The 17,822-nt window shown below is 41.1% G+C and overlaps 1 protein-coding gene across 1 annotated transcript; it reads left to right on the forward strand.

Moving 5' to 3' along the window:
• Positions 1 to 553: 553 nt before the first annotated feature.
• Positions 554 to 17,547, forward strand: LOC148348878 (serine/threonine-protein kinase 36-like). The gene is made up of 20 exons (XM_088321533.1): positions 554 to 779; positions 855 to 995; positions 2,710 to 2,787; positions 2,862 to 2,992; positions 4,515 to 4,764; positions 6,686 to 6,779; positions 6,859 to 7,040; positions 8,632 to 8,722; positions 9,878 to 9,999; positions 10,085 to 10,207; positions 10,278 to 10,454; positions 10,519 to 10,625; positions 11,247 to 11,310; positions 11,732 to 11,842; positions 11,918 to 11,992; positions 12,855 to 12,966; positions 13,029 to 13,155; positions 13,228 to 13,405; positions 14,786 to 15,607; positions 15,666 to 17,547. Exons 1-20 carry the CDS (start codon positions 696 to 698, stop codon positions 15,783 to 15,785), a joined length of 3,189 nt encoding a protein of 1,062 aa, XP_088177659.1. The 5' UTR covers positions 554 to 695; the 3' UTR covers positions 15,786 to 17,547.
• Positions 17,548 to 17,822: the final 275 nt, after the last annotated feature.

Raw genomic sequence — 17,822 nt, forward strand, 5'->3', positions numbered from 1 at the left:
TCCGTTGTATACAATTTAAAACGTAAATTGCTGTTTTGATATATAACTGTATCCAACATGCATACATATATCCAGCAAGCTGGTGTAATCAAAATATTGTTATCTTAAAGTGTGACCAATAACATTTTACGATGGGCAATTGCTTCGTTGTGAATAAATATATATTTAGAAAACATAATTAGCGTTTTAAACGAAAGACTAAGTTGAATTAGTAAACAAGCCAATTTTTCCAATCGGGTTTGGTTACAGTTTTTGTTTACAGGTTTCAGCTCGTTGCTAGGAACGCGAATTTGGTTGCTAGCCTAAGGACCTGTTGATAATGGCCGTCTATGACAAAGCCTGATTTTAGTTGATCACTCTCAAACTTTAATAAATGTTTTATAGAAGCTGGTATTAAATCAAAAGATGTAATTCGGTTTTTTAAATCATATTAACGCTAGAAAATAAAAATGAACGTCATTCTATTTTATTTTGTTATGTTTTTGTTTCACGGCAGTTTGTTTAACACCTGCTTATTTCAAATTGAATTGATGGTCGCCACCAAGAAATGATGGCGTCAGTTTTCCAATGTCACCCACTCTAGAATAACGTCATTTTCCGCAAAAATAAGATTCTATAATTTGAGGGATTGTAAAGTAAAAGAAAGTGAATAATTCAATCAAGCGACATTTTTTTAATCACCAAAACAAATCGAAATGGATTCTTATCACGTTTCAGAACTGGTCGGCGAAGGCTCGTTTGGTCGAGTTTATAAAGGAGAGAAAAAAATGACTGGACAAGTAAGTTTCTCGCTTATTTTATTTTATTTATTTTTTTGTCCAAAAAATCACCTAATCGTTTTTTTCCACGTCCAGGTGCTGGCCCTCAAATTCATGCCCAAAACGGGACGCTCGAATAAAGAGCTGCAAAGTCTCAAAAAGGAAATTGAAATAATGAGTAACCTCGAGCATCCAAACATTGTGAAATTTTTCGACAGCTTTGAAACCGAAACGGAGGTGAGTTGTAAGTCTAAGACATGATGCATTTTGGATTCGAAGCTTCTTTTTTCAAACGGTAAATTGGAATCATTTTGCGGGTTCTGTTTGATAACACATTCTGCCATCTAGCGGAAATAGCTATTACTACACAAAGCCTGCTTAGCTTAAAGAAGTAGGGTTCTCAACACGAGCGATATTGTGGGGCCCAATGTTCCCTGTCATTTTCCTTAGGGGTCTGAGCGTTCACACAAAGTCGGTGAGAAACGCTTGAAACAACAGTGAGCAACCATTATCCCAAGTGTGGCAAGATAATTAATGATCAAACATGTCCAAAACTTGACATCACGTTACATTTTGCAGTTTCCGGCAATGCAAAATTATTTTTCTCTTTTGAATGAATGGACTCATGTACGATTGCCTACAAACGTCGTTTGTTCTTACAATTCTTTCACAAGATATGCATTTCTTTTCGTTTCTTGATATATTTTGTCGCATAATATCAACATTTTTGGGGGCTTATTTAGTAAAATACAGAACTGTACTTAATCACATTTTTGAGTGGAAGTACAATGTTGGCAACAAGATTCACTTGAAATAATTGGAAATGATTTGAATATTACACAAACTTTTTTTTCTTTTTCCCGTGTTTTTTTTCTACTTTTTTTTTAAAGTCCTTTTAAAAAATCTCATTGTGTTTATTTTTTCCAAGCTGTTACTTTTTTCTCTTTGTTCTCTATTTATTTTTTCCTACATGTCTTTCTTTTCTTTTTTTCTGGCTTTTTTTCTAAATTTTTCCTTCTTTTTCTCTTCCTTTTGTTTATTTTTTTCTCAGCTTTGAGCCAATGTCATAGAATGAGTCTTGCGTTGTGCAGCACGGCGGCGCAGTGGTTAGCGCGAGTGAGGCACAGTTCTGAGGTCTTTGGAACCTCCTGCGTGGGTTCAAATCCAGCTACCGGACTTCCTGTGCGAAATTTGCATGTTCTCCCCGTGCTTGCGTGGGTTTGGCACTCCGGTTTCCTCCCACATTCCAAAGACATGCATTTCAGGTGAATTGGCCGGTCCAAATTGTCCCTAGGTGTGAATGAGCGAGCGAGTTGTCTGTCCCTGTGTGCCCTGCGATTGGCTGGCAACCAGTTCAGGATGTCCCCTGCCCACTGCCCGATGATAGCTGGGATGGGCTCCAGCACCCCTGCAACCCTACTGAGGATAAGAGGTGCTGTTTCTGTGTGTTGACTGCACTATGTTTACTGCTCCCCTTGCACAATGTTGACTATTTTTGCACCAAAATGCATATTGTACAACCCTTACGATACCAAACTGTATTACGATACTAACTGTATGTACATCCTACATGCCGTCATTTCTTTGTGTAAATATTGTGTAAATTATATCTATAACCTTATCCTCCTTGTTTTATAACCTTATCTTCTCTGTTCCTTTATCTTCTTGGTTTCTTTTATCCTCACTGTGAATATGTGATACTGGAGTGTCATGCCCAATTTCGTTGTCACAATATGTTAACCCATTTTGTAACAATGACAATAAAGGTAGATTCTATTCTATTCTAAATACACACAAATCTCTTGAGCTAGTATTCGAAAATGCATGTTTATTTCGTGGTTTTTGTATTATTGCTTATTATGTAAAGCCATATTTTAACGAGTTTTTACCGCTAGGGGGCGCTTAAAATTCACCCTTTCAACTTCTACCCCTAATAGCGTGCTTTTTCTAGGTTGTTGTGGTGACTGAGTTTGCTGAAGGTCAATTGTTCCAGATGATCGAATCTGAAGGAAGTTTGCCCGAAAGTCAAGTACGTGTATCTTCCCGCACTCATACTAAGGATCCAAATTTCATGTTTTTAACATTTTTTTTTTCTTCTTCGAGGTTCGTCACATCGCCTGCCAGCTGGTCTCAGCGTTATATTATTTGCATTCACGTCGCATCCTGCATCGAGACATGAAGCCACAAAATGTCCTCTTTGATAAAAAGGGCGTGGTGAAATTATGCGACTTTGGGTATGTACCGTAAATTCCCGTCTATAAGCCGCTACTTTTTCCCCAAACGTTCAACCATGCGGCTTATTCACTGATGCGGCCAATTTAATGTAATTTTTCTACCGCCCGCCATTGGCGCTCGAGTACAAAAGGTAAGATTTAAACTGCAACTTCTTAGCTTGTGCACATATTAAATTAGCGTAGATATATCCTCATCATGCAAATTGCAAAAAGAAAGGCACATGACACAATTTTCAAGCTTTTTAGCTTTTAGCTTTTTTCCTTGCTTAAGGATTTCATGTTTCTGTTTTCTGTTTACAAATCTCACGATGGTCGCCTTAGGTCGGTTCTCACCTTTTGTTAATTGATGGCATGCTTCTATGTCCTCAGCATTGATGGATATGCCTTTTTTGCTCATAAAAGCAATGACCTGTTGCTCAGCAGAATCTTCATCAGCATCCATTGCAATATTTTTATTTGCCACAGCCTTGGCATAGGTCCGGGGTTTGATGTCCAGACCGGTGATAATAATGTCATTTATCCTGGTGTACTGTTCCAGATCTGCTACGCGTCCTCTTGTCTTTCTCCACGTTTTTGTTTTTTAGGTCTTTGATTTCAGCCATTAAACTCAAGCTAAACGCAGTCAAGCAGTCCGATATAGAAGGAAACAGCTACCGCACGTAAACTTTACTTTGCGAGCGTGATACGAGCGTGTTAATGAATAAGGGAGCGTGGGACGACGTCTATATGACAAAGTCTCTTTCCCACACTGAAGGAAGACGACTTTGATGACGTCAGTTATAAGGAGAAAGATTAGGACGGTTCACCGTGCTTACTACAAGCATGGTATGTTTTTTTAACAGAGCCGTTAACTGTGTTGCGAGCGTGTTGCTAGTAGCGTTTTGCTACCCTTCACAGGCACGGTTTGGGCTGAAAGTTATAATATTATTATTAAAGCTTTGAAAACTCTCTCGGTGTACCGTCTTTCTTTGTAAATATGTGTAACCATGTGTAATATGTATTTGCAACTGTATATTTTTGTAATGTATTTATTTTAGAAACGTATTCTGATATGTTTTGTACGAGCAAATGAGAAAGAAGGGGCGGGGCAAACGCGGGCTGACGGGAAGTGGAGTAAAGGTGAGACGTGTTTGTGGACGCGGCCGACAATAGTGAATATATATTTTTCCCACCCTTACCTTTGGGAAATATACACTTTTTTTCCTTGGATTCCTTTCAACGGGCACCCGGACTCTGCGGGTCTGCATCAAACATTAAATACCGGTGTCATTTTCCTCTCATCATGCCGGCTGTGTTTTTTGGACTTTATCGGGTATGGGTTAATTTCCCGTTTGAATTGCGTTTTTTCAATGTGGGCGCATGCGGCTAATATACAGGTGCGGCTTGTGTATGTACAAAATCAGTTTCCCCCCAAAATTGTGGTGGGTGCGGCTTATAATCAGGTGCGCTCTGTAGTCCGGAATTTACGGTACATTCAGTTGGAAATTCTATGATGAAATAATACGAAGCGGATATTTTCTAGATTTGCACGAGCGATGAGCGTCTCCACGATGGTGCTGACTTCGATTAAAGGGACACCCTTGTACATGTCCCCCGAGTTGGTGGCGGAGAAGCCTTATGACCACACGGCCGACCTTTGGTCACTAGGCTGCATTCTGTATGAACTCCACACGGGGGCGCCACCGTTCTACACCAATTCCATCTTCCACTTGGTGCGGCTTATCGTGAAAGACGACATCAAATGGCCAGACACGATGAGCACCACATGCATGGTCAGTGTTGTGCGCGTTACTAATAAAAGTAAATAGTTACTTCGTTACAAATGTAACTCAATCGCCTGACAGATAACTGACACCAAAAAGTAGCACGTGATTCTGAAATTAACTATATGTTAATGTCAAACTCATTTGAACTCGGGGGCCACACGATAGAACAAACATTCTGTCGGGGGCCGGACTAGTAGATTCAAGAGAAAGAAAAAGAGAGATAAAGAAATAAGAGAAAGAGGGAGGGAAAAGGAGAGAGGGCGGGACAGAGAGAGGGAGAGAGCGTGAGAAACAAAAGAGATAAAGAGAAAAGTCGTGAGAGAGGGGGAAAGAAAGGGAGCGGAAGAAAGAAATCCAAAGAGTAATAGAAAGACAGAAGGAGAGAAAGGAGTAAAGAAATCACGAAGGGTAGAAAGAGAAAAAGAAAAAAGGAAGTTAGAGCAAAAGAAGTTAAAAAGACACAGAGAGAGAAAGAGACAAAGGAAGAGAAAAAGAGAGAGTGAAAGAGACAGAGAGTGGGAGAAAAGGGGTGGAAAAGAGAGAGAGAAGTAGAGAGAGAGAAAAAGAAATACAAGTACAATGTCTGTGTTCGAGGCATCTTTTTTTGGCAACATCAAGTTGACATATTTCAACCTGCAGCTCGTTTTTCTCTTGCGCTTCTCTGAGTGTTGTCTCGCGGGCCGGATTCAATCCCTCAGCGGGCCTGATCTGGCCCGCGGGCCGCCTGTTTGACACCTGTGCTCCAACATTTGGAAGAAGTGAAAACCTTGTACTTCTGGGCTAGTGCATTCTGGAGAGCTTCTTCATTAAAATTGAGATGAAACAATCCATATCCATTTTGTCACTGGGCTTCTAACCAATCAAAGATTCCTCCATTCTTGAGTACTCCTCAAGACATTTTTTTGTCATGGGCATGGTGTTTTGCAAAAAACAATAAAAAAAAAATAATAGACCACATCCTAGGACACTTATACCCTAAAATCTATGCTCACATTTGCCCCACTGATTTCCCAATAGTTTGTTATACCTGTAAAAGCCACGCCCCCTCCCCCACACGCTGCCTACGATTCGCCACTGGTGACACAAAATAAAATAGCGCATATGATATGACTCCTTGGTATTTTATTTGATAGTTTCAAACCCTGCTTCAATGTGAGTGCATACGGTAGGGTGAATATCTACATGGGGAGAAATTCGGCAGCCTTGTACTCTTGAGGTGGCGCCACCACAACTGAGTACCAGTAGTATTTTGTTGGTAAATCCAAAAACCCCTCAGGGATTATTTCCTCCAGATTGAGGAATATATTTGACAACATAAGTAAGGTCAAAATTGCTCAAAGATCTGATGACACTTTAAATGAATCATCTAAATTGATCAAGTAGCAAAATAATAGCGATGATAGAGTTACAAAATTGTATTGATAATGTGTTTCAGGACTAGTGAGAGAGGAAAGTAAAAATTGTAAAGTAGGCTTAAACGTATTTGCTCAAAGGTGTGTATTTCTAATCAGTTGTATGGCCCTTTTTGGTGTCTCTTAGTTTTTCTGTCTTTGTTTAAAAGTGTTAATACTGTCCCAGGGGGGATGGTATTTTTTATTTGTCCAAATATTTCATTCTTGTGACTACAATAAAACACAGCGCAGAAGGGGGGAGGTTTTCAGAGGGAGTTATGCTGGCTAGCTGAAAGCGGGTAAATTCCTGGCTTCGTCTGATTTTTTTATTCTCCAGCTGCAGTTGTAAAGAAAACTCAACAAGTCTTTGCCTGAATTTCCTTCTACGACGAGCCAATCTTTTTTTAGCCCTCCCACACTTCAGTGGTCGTTTTAGACCCAACAAAAAAGTCCTAACATTGTGCATTGTACAATACAACCACTGATTTAGCCACATGCAGTATACATTGAAATACTTTCTTTTTTTTTCATTTTAGAGTTTCCTAAAAGGGTTGTTGACAAAAGACCCTCAGACGCGACTATCATGGCCAGACCTCCTCCATCATCCATTTGTTGCCGATGGGGTCCAAGGTGACCGAATAATCGTGTTTAAATCCTAGATCTCACATGTGATACGACAAAAGTACTTCATAAAGTCATGTGTTGGCAGTGATTCCAGACACAGGAGTTCCCAGTCCTTTGACGGACACGCCTGACCCGGACATGCTGGCGCTGAAACTCAGGCAAATGGCAGAGAAGTCATTGCCAAATTCTGGGGAGAGTAAAATACTGAGAAAAGTTGAGCAACGGAGACGTCAAAGAAATACAGAACAAATAGTACACAGTCCTCAAGTAAGCCATTTTTTTAGTGTATTTAAAAAAAAAAAAAAATGGAAAAGAACTGTATTTCATTGTTTCCCAAGCTTTTTTGGTCCAAGTCTCTCATTTCTTTCTTTGTGTCTTTGTTTCCTCATCCTCACTGTAAATGTGGACCTGGAGTCGTCCAATTTCGTTGTCACAGCATATCCCATGTTGTAACAATGACAATAAAGGCATATTTTATTCTATTCTAAAGATATCTCGAGGGACATTGTCAAAAATGTTGAAATATGAATTCCTGATGCCAGTTGAATTTCTTTTTTCTTGCTTAAATAACGATCTAGAAAACATTTCCAGTATAAAGCAGGGGTTGAAGCTGACAACTACCTTTTTCTATTCATTTATTTTTTAGTATTTTTTTATGTTTTTTACGTCGGGCGTACAAGTTACAAAACGTCTCCGCCCGGGTGGCCGACAACTTTTTCAAGGGAGAAAAAAAAACAACAAAAACTGAAAGATGTTTTTCAAATCAAACATTTTCTTTATTCCGATTTCGAAATCTTCGTTCGGTTTGGAAATGTCGGTTCGTTTGGCAATTTGCATTCTCGGCAGCCAATCGGAAGCCTGCATCGAATAACTTCATGCTTCCGGACTTTCCCGAGCGTTATGAGGTCGCACATATCATTTTCCGAAGTAGACGCACAGAGAACACAAGAAAAATGGAGAAGTGGTTAGGAATCGAGCCAAAACCTCAGCCCCAGAAGATTCAAAAGAAGCTAACAAAATGGATGACGCTACAAAACGTAAACGTACATTAAAAGCATGGCGGAAAGAGGAGTTCACGTGGCTTGTAGCAGACGACGCAACTCTGGTGTCCGCTAACTTTTTGTCAAGAGTTTCAGACACTGCTTTTTTACTTTTTACTGATTAGCAAGAAGGGCTACCAGTTTAATATGTGTTTCTAATATAATATAACAATGTTTTATGTTGTTACTATGCTATTACTATGTTATTACTGAGTTATTTTTATTATGAACAAGGTTGAAATAGGCTCAAGCAACTACGAAATATGCCTAGTATAAAGACACTGGCGGATTTTCATATATGCATTTAGGCTAAATTAAAAAAATTTTTGAAGGATTGATCATGTTAATGATCAAATTCCTTAGAAAGTCACAATGACCCTGGTGAGCTATTTTCAGAACTAATCTGGGGGCTACTCTGGTCTGGCTGATGCCCGCGGGCACCACATGGCGTCCGTGATAATTATCGGACTAAAAACAAACAAAACGCTCTAATAATACATTTTAAACTTGCAAGGAGAACAGGAGAGCAAGCTTTCAGAAAAGAAATTCCACCCTTTTCTGAAGGCACCGGCCTTAGCCCGTGATTTATAATAAATCTCCTAGTTCACAAATAGACCCGCCCACAAGGGTGTGGTAAATCCAAGAACAGCAACGTGATTGGCTGATAGAGGCAACAATGTAACCAGTTCATTGTCGTCAAAACAACAATGTGCAATACTAGTCGAAATAACAAACTGGCATCCTATTCAATCTCCTTTTCGGGTGTCTATTTTTCAAAACGGATAAATTTTTATCATTGACTCTATTTTAATCTACAGGATACGATCGAAGACCTGGAAAGTGATGTGGCCCATTCCGCATTGACAGTTTCCTCCCCGATAGATTCTTTGTCTTTGAAAACCTCTCCAAGTACGTATATCAGATGTCTGGAACCAGTTTGACACACAGAGCCATAAAAGCCTAGATATTTACAAAAAACTTTGAGAGAGCCACTCCATATATTTGATGAGAAACTGCCAAACCGCTCTCCAGACAAAAGCTAATGCTTCAGCTCATTTTAGTTATTCATATTCGATCGAATCTATGAACTAATTATAATGCCAGAGCCAGTGTACTAAATCAATATAAATATACCTCTTAAAATGTGTCTCCCGTCCTCAGTGACTTAAGGCTCATTTTTGCCCAAAATAATGGTTTCAAAACAAGGTGCAAGCAAAGTTCATTCGTAAAAATGTCACAAAATACCGCAAACAATAAGGATATCATTGTATTCATCTTCGGCGTAGACTGTAGTGAGCAAGAGTGTGCTGTGTGCAGAAATCCGCTCACCCAATCAAATTGCTCTGAGTGGTTTGCTGGCGATTTTATTTATTTACAGTTTCATCAGTGGCTTTTTGTTGGGTCTAAAACGACCACTGAAGTGTAGGAGAGCTAAAGAATATTGGCTAACTGTAGAAGATAATGCACCAGGCAAAGACCAAAGTTTTTAAACCAGTTGCAACCGGGGAGATGAGATCTTTCCATACTCTCTTACTCGATCTCAATCTCGGTCATCCCCCTCTGTTTTATTGAGATCACAAGACATGGAAAAGTACTGGTAAGTTGAGACACAGAGTACCAACACCTTTAAACAAAGACCAGAAGACTAGGAGACGACATCAAACTGATTGGAAATACACACCTCGGGCAAATACGTTTAAGCCTACTTTAATGTTTTTATCAGAGTATCTCAACAATGAACATACATGGTTTAGTGAGCTTCCATTTAAAGGCTTTCTTAACGACCTACCGCCAAAACGGGGTCTGTTGGTGTGACACCCTGACTGTAAGCCATAGGACTAAGTCAAATTTATGGACGGTGCCGCCTCTGTTTTGCATATACTTAAATCAGAACAAAATCACTTAACTTTGGAACTCCACTAAGAAATGTGCAAGAGTTACATTTGATCTCTTGTACCTAGAAAAGATTCATTTATGGCTTGCAAGCCATAGGTTCCAGACCCCTGACGTATACCGTAGTCGAGTGAGGTCCACTCTGGAAGAAAAAAATCAAAATGTTCTCAGTTCCCAGCAGGGGCCCCATCAGTCAGGACTACGAATGCCAGTTCCCCTCGATCGAAGTCGGGCCGCGAGTAGACCGAAAGACCTCCAAGATCCAACCTGAAGCAAACATCTCAAGTTCGACAGTAACTATTGAGGTCCACTCGAATCCCTCAAATTGAAAAAAAATCAAATAAAAGGTAGTGAGTTAACTAAAATTTGGTCTTTCAGACAGCTGAAGACGATAAGTTTTGGTCGGAACTTGTCAAACAGTCGGAAACGCGCCAACAAACATCTGACGCCAACGCCGTTCTGGTGAAACTGAAGAACAGCATTTTCAGATTCAAGCAACAGGTAATCGGGGAAATTTTCACGGTGGCGCAATTTCATTTCATGGTATTTACTCAACCTCGTCCCTGCTAAGCTTCAAGGCGGTGTCCTGAGGAACATCCGACCCATTCACCTTCCATTGAAGGTCCTACGGAACCTGATTCTGACCTCGGACTTGGCCACCAATAGCCACATTGCCGGGGAACTCGGGCTTCCGTGCGTCCTAGTGGATTTGGTTCGCGACTCCGTGGATAATTGGTCCTTCATTGAGGTGAAAACGAGAAACTAATGAAAGAGTTAGATGATGAAAACAAACTTGTTCTTCTTATCAGCAGCAGCCGTGGAGTCTGCCCACTCTTGGAGAGATGATGGTTGTACTAATGATCTACTGGGAGAAGAATGGTCCTGTGTCAGGACCAGAACGGAGACAGGACCCACTCACGTAACGTTTCTCACTGTTTTATTCGGAGATCGCTGGTCACGGGGTGTAGGTTGCTCGGACGCGGAAGTGGGACTTCCGTGGCGAGCGATGGCGGTGTCGAGAGCAGAAAAAAAACGGGTCAGTAGCCGGGGTGGAAGAGCAAAAACGTGGTCGATATCAGAAAATGGGTCGTTATTTGGGACGGGAGAACAGACATTTTCAAGATCAAACAGATCTTAGCGGGAGAAAAACAGGCAAAAACACAGGACAGACGAAAAGGGGCTTGCCATGTAAAAAACGGAGATTCGCAGACGGACCGACAAAAGGGGACTGGCAAGACAGAGTATAAATACTGACAGGGAGCCAATATGTCAACAAGCTGCAGCTGGCGCCCACGGACGGTGCCAATTGGGCGCCATGGCAACCATGACACCTGAGATGAGGGCTATGTATGTGCAATAGATTGCATATAGAAATGGACCCTAAGTGTTAGAATTAAAGAGCTGGAGCAATGTCTGGATATTTTTCGACATCCCGCACAAAATGTTTGTACCTACCGTTTTCCGTAACTCGAATGTTCGTTAGCAGGGGAGCGTTTAGCAGAATTAAAATGAAATAATTCATTGTGTTTTTTGAATGTAGACGCGAAGAAGTCGTCAAACCTTTCCTGACAGTTTTTCATCGAGAAGATCTTGATCCTTTAGCCGTAAGTATTCGGAAAACGAACACAGCATGATGCTAACCAGGGTTGGGTAGGGTTACTTTTACTAGATTACTTTCAATGACTTTTGGATGACTCCAATAGCAAATACGCTCATAAAAGACAAAAGAAACTCAATAGGAATAAAATGACTCCAAAAATGATGTCGGTAAGCTGTTTGGATTGATTTTCATTTTGTTTCTGTCACATTTGATGTTCAAAGAGATCAAGGCCAGGAGAGAAAGCTTACCACGTGTTGTGAGTCATCATTGTTTTCAAATTTAGTTTGTCTTTTATTAGCATATTTGATATTGGAATAATCCAAAAGTCATTGAAAGTAATCAAGTTAAAGTAACCCTACCCAACCCTGATGCTAACTCTGTATTAGTTGATATTTTTATGGATGTCGCCATCTCTTTTCTTGTAGCCTCTGGCTGCCGGGATTTTGTCTATCCTCATCCAGAATGAAATCTCTGTTGAAGTCGATGTGAATCGGATCATTTCCGTGCTGAAAGAACTCGTCTCTGGTTCACAACCGGTATGCTAATCGTTGGATCTTGTGTTTTCCACAAATTTCCGATTTCCTATATTGGCACTTTTCTGATTTTACCAGCTCCTACTTACTCAAGCGCCCGGTTGTGGACTCTGTGACGGGCCTTTGGCTTTACTACTCCACAGTCTGTCTGAGGTGAGTCCAATTCATAAAGAGAAATTGTGAATTGTAAAACTCTAATGGCAAACATAAAAACACAAAATCACAGGTGAAATACAAAAGAGCAAAAGATTTTAACAAATAAATGGTAAATGATTCAAACTGATTTTAAATACACACCTTGAGTAAATGCGTTTAAGCCAACTTTGCAATTTCAGAGAAAATGAAAAAAAACAAGATGCCAAAGAGGATTTTAACACGATCTGACTAAACATAAATGAAGATCTACAACAGATAGTAACTGTGGTAGTACCCTGGATATTTATCTATTTATGGTCATTATTCTGGGGTGCAGGCGACACGATGAATGGGTGGTTAGCGCGCCGCCCCACCGTGCAGGTTTTCAGGATTCAAGTCCAGCTACCGCAGCCTCCCCGTGTGGAGTTTGCATGTTCTCCCCACATTCCAAAAACATGCATTTCAGGTTAATTGGCCGGTCCAAATTGTCCCTAGGTGGGAATGAGCGAGTGACTTGTCTGTCCCTGCATGTCCTGCGACTGTCTGGCAACCAGTTGAGGGTGTCCCCTGCCCACTGCCTGAGGATGGCTGGGATGGGCTCCGGCACCCCCGCGACCCTACTGAGGATAAGCAGTGCAGATCATGGATGGATAGCAGGTCCAAATTGTCCCTTGGTGGGAATGAGCGAGGGACTTGTCTGTCTCTGCATGTCCTGCGACCAGTTCAGGGTGTCCACTGCTGAAGACGGCTGAGATGGGCTCCAGCACCCCTGTGACCCTACTTAGGATAAGCAATCCAGATAATGGACGAATGGACTCTGGGGTGCAACCATAAACCAAAATCCTATGTTGTTGTCCTTCTACCTTTGTCCTAATCACAGCATGCCGATGGCTCCGAACGTCGGGACGCGCTGCCGTTGTCTCAGCTCTGGGAGAAGATCGGAACCGCAGTGACAAAGCCAAAGCCTGACACGGTCTTCTGTTCCATACAAGGTCAACCCGTTTGGAGATCTCCTCAAACGATACATGAATTTATTTACCGTCTTTCTTTTCAGGACTCCATTCCCTTCTGACTGTCTCCCTGTTGGTCTTCTCCAAGGATCCATATTCATACCTTTCTCTTTTTTCATGGAGGAATTCCACGTTTGTGGACACTCTGGGATGGATACTGAGCTCAGAAATGTTGGCGCCCATCATTCTTTTTAGAGGTGGATGTTAAAGTACTGTATATACTACTTATTATTTTCTCCACAGGTTTAAAGTTTATGAAGGCCATTCAGGCAAATTCGATGAAGATCTTCGTCGTGAAAATGTCATCGAGCTGATCTGCCACTTCTTGGGCCTTCCATTCGTTTTGGACTTGGATTCACGGGACATGACTGGGATTTTGCAGTCCTATGATAACTGTGGTGTCGTCAAAGGCCTTCTGCAGGTTAGTACGTCCTGAAAATAAAAGAAAAAAAGAAAAAAAACGCACTAAGGCATCAACAAATCTTTGTTTGAACAAGGCTGCAACAACTCATCGATAAAATTGATTCAAATAAAATATTAAAAGCATAATTCGATCATCAATTTGTTGTATCACGTGATTCATGAGCCACTAAGTACATTAAATTCACACAATTCTGTTGTAACGCTTAGAGCTGTAGTACCACTTTGGTCCATCAGAGGTCACCAGGACCGGTTTTATAAAAAAGTGATCTTACATTTTTTTTAATCTTCTTTTTTTTTTTTTTAAACATTGCTTCGCGACTAACAGAATTGGAATAAAAGTTTAAATTGTTCTAGTGTTTGACTGTTCTATCATGAAACAAGGTAACCATTTTCAAGGGAACAAAAAGCGCTGACAAAGTAAATACAAAGAAAAGTAGAAAATAAGTCCAAAAAAATAAAGGCAGATTCTTAACCATCTTATATATTATTTTCGTATTGTTTATCATATTCAAAGACAAAATTGTTGACAACATTTTTCATTTTTGATATATATTTTTTGAAGATAAAAATAATAGACAAAACATTGAATGTTTCCCTTTTTAAAGACACCTCAATCGACGCACCCCGCCATTAGATCTTTGTGAGGCAAGACATTGATGTGCCTCAAATGTCATCCAGTGACGCATTAAAGGTAAAGGTGGGGTGCGGGATTTGAAGAGTTAAGGCTATAATCATGGCTTAAAACCAGGAGATGGCGGTAAAGAATAACACACGATTACATTGTAATTGTTTATGAATGAAAACATTTCTTAAACGCACTTAAAAAAATATTTTGGGGAATTTGTTTTGGTGTTTAGATTCATCTAGAGGAAGGCTTTTTCTTACATTTAGCGTTTTTATGCTACACTACTTTTCTTACTTTCACCATTTCCTGACTAATGGAATAGAAAAAAAAACAAGCCCCCTTTCCCCGAACCTAATGTGTTATGCCCTGAACAAAGCTGATAGACGCGATGGAAATTGAATCATAGGGGGTCTTTAAACTGAGTTCTGCATTGATTTAAACAAAAGTACCAACAACTTCAAACAAAGACAGGAAGACTAAGAGACGACATCAAACTGATTAGAAATACACACCTTGAGTAAATACGTTTAAGCCTGCTTTACAATGTCAGAGTAAAGGGAAAAAAAAACGGGGCAGCACGGCGCCACAGTGGTAATGAATTTTCAATGTTTTAAAGTCACCTCAAATGATGCACCCCACCTTTAGATGAGGCAAGACACCGATGCGCCTCAAATGTCATCCAGTGACGCAATAAAAGTTGCAAATGGCGTTGCCTCAGATCTGTTGTCGGATTTCCGTGTCATTGTTCGACAGGCGCTTCAAAGTCTTCCCATTTCGTTAGTGGAGCTGCCCCTGTCGCTCCTGCGCCGCCTGCTACTCTCCGACCCTCAACGTTTCGTCGCCCGGCTGGCCGAAAGCGCCTGCGGTTTCTTCTCCGCCCTGGCGCTGGCCTCGTCGGGTCGGCCGGGCAGGACCGCCAATTCTCTGCTCTCCGATTTGCTCCGAACGGACCATTTGGCGGACGTCGCCGCGGAGTTCTTGTCCCTGTTGTACCTCGTCCGCCGTTTTTGCCCCGAGTCCGGTCGCCTCCAGCTTCACCTGGAAGCGTCCGTGTGGCGCCGGGCGCTTGCCCACGCTCACGACCCGGTCCGGGCGGCCGCCTGTAGAGTTTTAGGGAATTTGTATCCCTTCAGGTCGGCCAAATTCCCAAGTTTGCATCCCGGGATATTGGAAACCACCATCGGTCTTCTGGAGGATCCCGACGCGCGGGTGCGGCGGGCGGCTTGCTTGTCGGTGGGGAAGTGGTTGGCTTACATCGCAGTGGGGACAGAACTGGACGCCAACCGGTTCCAAAAGGACTATCCCGACGGCGAGATGAGACCGTGGCTGGAGGAAGCGAGGGGGGCGCTGTCCAAGTTGTCCCGCTTGACTTCCGACCCCAGCCCCCAGACTCGTCTCTACGCCTGCACGGCGCTGGGGACTCTGCTCCACGTGCAGGGTCCGGTACCGAAACTTCAGGTGGAAAACGTTTCCGGGCGACTCTTGACGGCCGCTTGCACGGATTCCTGCGGCGTCGTGAGGGAAGCCGCCATCGCCACTTTAAATGCGTACGTCCGGCAGGACGCGATACGACAGGTGAATTTTTAGCCTTCCGATTTCACTATGGCTTCAAATAATGTCTAATTATCTACAGGTCCTCATTTCAATGGACGCCAGAGGACAACTCCTCCAGGCCCAGCATGCTCCTCTACAATGTGACTATATTCCTCTTCTTCGACACCTCCTGACAGATGAGGCGGAGAAAAATTCGTAACTGTTTTTTGAAAATCTCTCCATGAACCATATCGCATCATTTATGCTACGGGCCTGTGTGGGGTCTAAAAAAGACTATAGAAACTGGCTAACGCTAGAAGAAAATTCAGGCAGAGACCTGTTAAGTTTTTTTAACCAGCTGCAGCCGGGGAGATGAGCTCTTTCCATACTCTCTTACTCAATCTCGGTCACCCCTCGTCTGCCTCTGTGTTTTATTGAAATCACAAGACGTGGAAAAGTACTGGTATGTTAAGACAAAGACAAAAGACCAAAAACCATCCCCCTGGAAAAGTACCAACACCTTTAAACAAAGACATGGCATTCACCAATTTGTTAAATTCAGATTTGGAAGGTTTAAAGTCCCATTTGCTTTTGAAATTTGAATAACATCCTGACTTGTTTCTACGGAAACAGAGACGTTATTCCAGAACGCAATCGAGTGCGGTTTATAGTTGTACTTATCGAGTAATTTCAGCAAGCTTTCGGGTGCGGAGTGCCACTTTCAAATGTCCTGGTAAATCCGTGCGCCGCACCAAGATGAATGACTCGCACAACATTTTATTTGATATCCAACAAAGCTGTCATTTTACACCGATCCAAATATACAACATGGATGGACATTTTAGTCGTATAACTCGGTGTTTTTTCAAGCCTTTTTGAACCAAGGTACACTTTTATTGATAAAAAGACACACGTCCGTCGAAAATCTTTGAAAATGAAGTCATGTCAAATATTTCACTGTACTACTTCATAAGCAGATAATTAGTATATAAAAAGAAAAAAATAATACTTAAATGAACCACATCATTCTTTTTTATTTTGTTTTTATTTTTTACAGTGCAATCTTAAACCACTTTATTAAACAAATTGAGTGATTCAATGTACTGTGCGCAGATATTTAGTATATAAAAAGTAGAAAAAAAATATACTGCCACCTACTGTTATGGATGACTATTACCATTCCAGATAGCAAAAATACTGAATAATAGCCTAATTTTTTGGAAAGATAAAATTGGGCAAATTCCAGTGGCACACTAGACAAGGTCTCACGGCACACTGGTTGAAAAACACTTAAGATGCCAATGGACAGAAAATAACAAAATGGCCGCCGCACAAACACAATATTGATACTCACATATGAATTAAGAAATCAAATTAGGAAATCATTTGAGTTAAGATTTTGCTTGTTATCATGCAAAAAAATGTTTTGGATGGATAGATGTATACTTTCTTCATCCCCTTTGGGAAATTCCCACTTCCAGCAGTATCCTTGTGTTGAAAAATAAAATAATAAAATAAAGATATAGAATACAAAAATACCCAATAGAACATTTTGCTCTAGAGTATTTAAATAGCGCTACAGAAAATACACACTGTCATAAAAATAGGGTCATGTGCAAATGTGGGGGTGGGGTTTCATGTGGGCTTTTACTCCCCCGGGTGGAGTTAAACAGCCTCAAGGCATAAGGAAGAAATGATCTCCTCAGTTTGTCCGTGGAACAAATAAGCTTTTCGCAAATGTAATAGTATTCGAACAAACACACACGCACACGACTTAGAATGCCACATTTTATTTGTAACAAAAGAATGAAATGACAAATATCCTCAATTTGAGATGCAACAAAATTGAAAAGAACATTTGAGTTGCAATATGATGATCGATAAATGTGGAAATGAACTCCATCACATAGGCAAAGCCATGAAATGTCAAATAAATCGTGTCGGCCGATACATACCATTGTCTTCAACAGGGTTGGGTAGGGTTACTTGAACTGGATTACTTTCAATTTTGGATGACTCCAATAGCAAATATGCTCAGAAAAGACAAAAGAAACTAAATAGGAATGAAATGACAAAATTTTGTGCAGGCTTGGGGAGTAACGGAACACATGGAACGGCAATGATGTTGGCAAAGCTGTTTGGATTTATTTTCATTTTCTTTCTGTGGCATTTTATGTTTGTTTTGCCAGAGATCAAAGAGATCAAAGCCAGGAGAGAAAGCTTACCACCAGTGTTCCCGCAATTGCGCACTGCTCAC

This window comes from Urocampus carinirostris, chromosome 17 (assembly GCF_059441175.1).
Source record: "Urocampus carinirostris isolate Australia breed hairy pipefish chromosome 17, RoL_Ucar_1.0, whole genome shotgun sequence".
NCBI classification, from domain to species: domain Eukaryota; kingdom Metazoa; phylum Chordata; class Actinopteri; order Syngnathiformes; family Syngnathidae; genus Urocampus; species Urocampus carinirostris.

Coding starts and splice junctions, on each gene's coding strand:
- LOC148348878 (XM_088321533.1), top strand. CDS start 696: ATGGATTCTTATCACGTTTCAGAACTGGTCGGCGAAGGCTCGTTTGGT. Junction 7,041..8,631: donor AAATAGTACACAGTCCTCAA/GTAAGCCATTTT, acceptor TTTAATCTACAG/GATACGATCGAAGACCTGGA. Junction 10,455..10,518: donor ATAATTGGTCCTTCATTGAG/GTGAAAACGAGA, acceptor TCTTATCAGCAG/CAGCCGTGGAGTCTGCCCAC.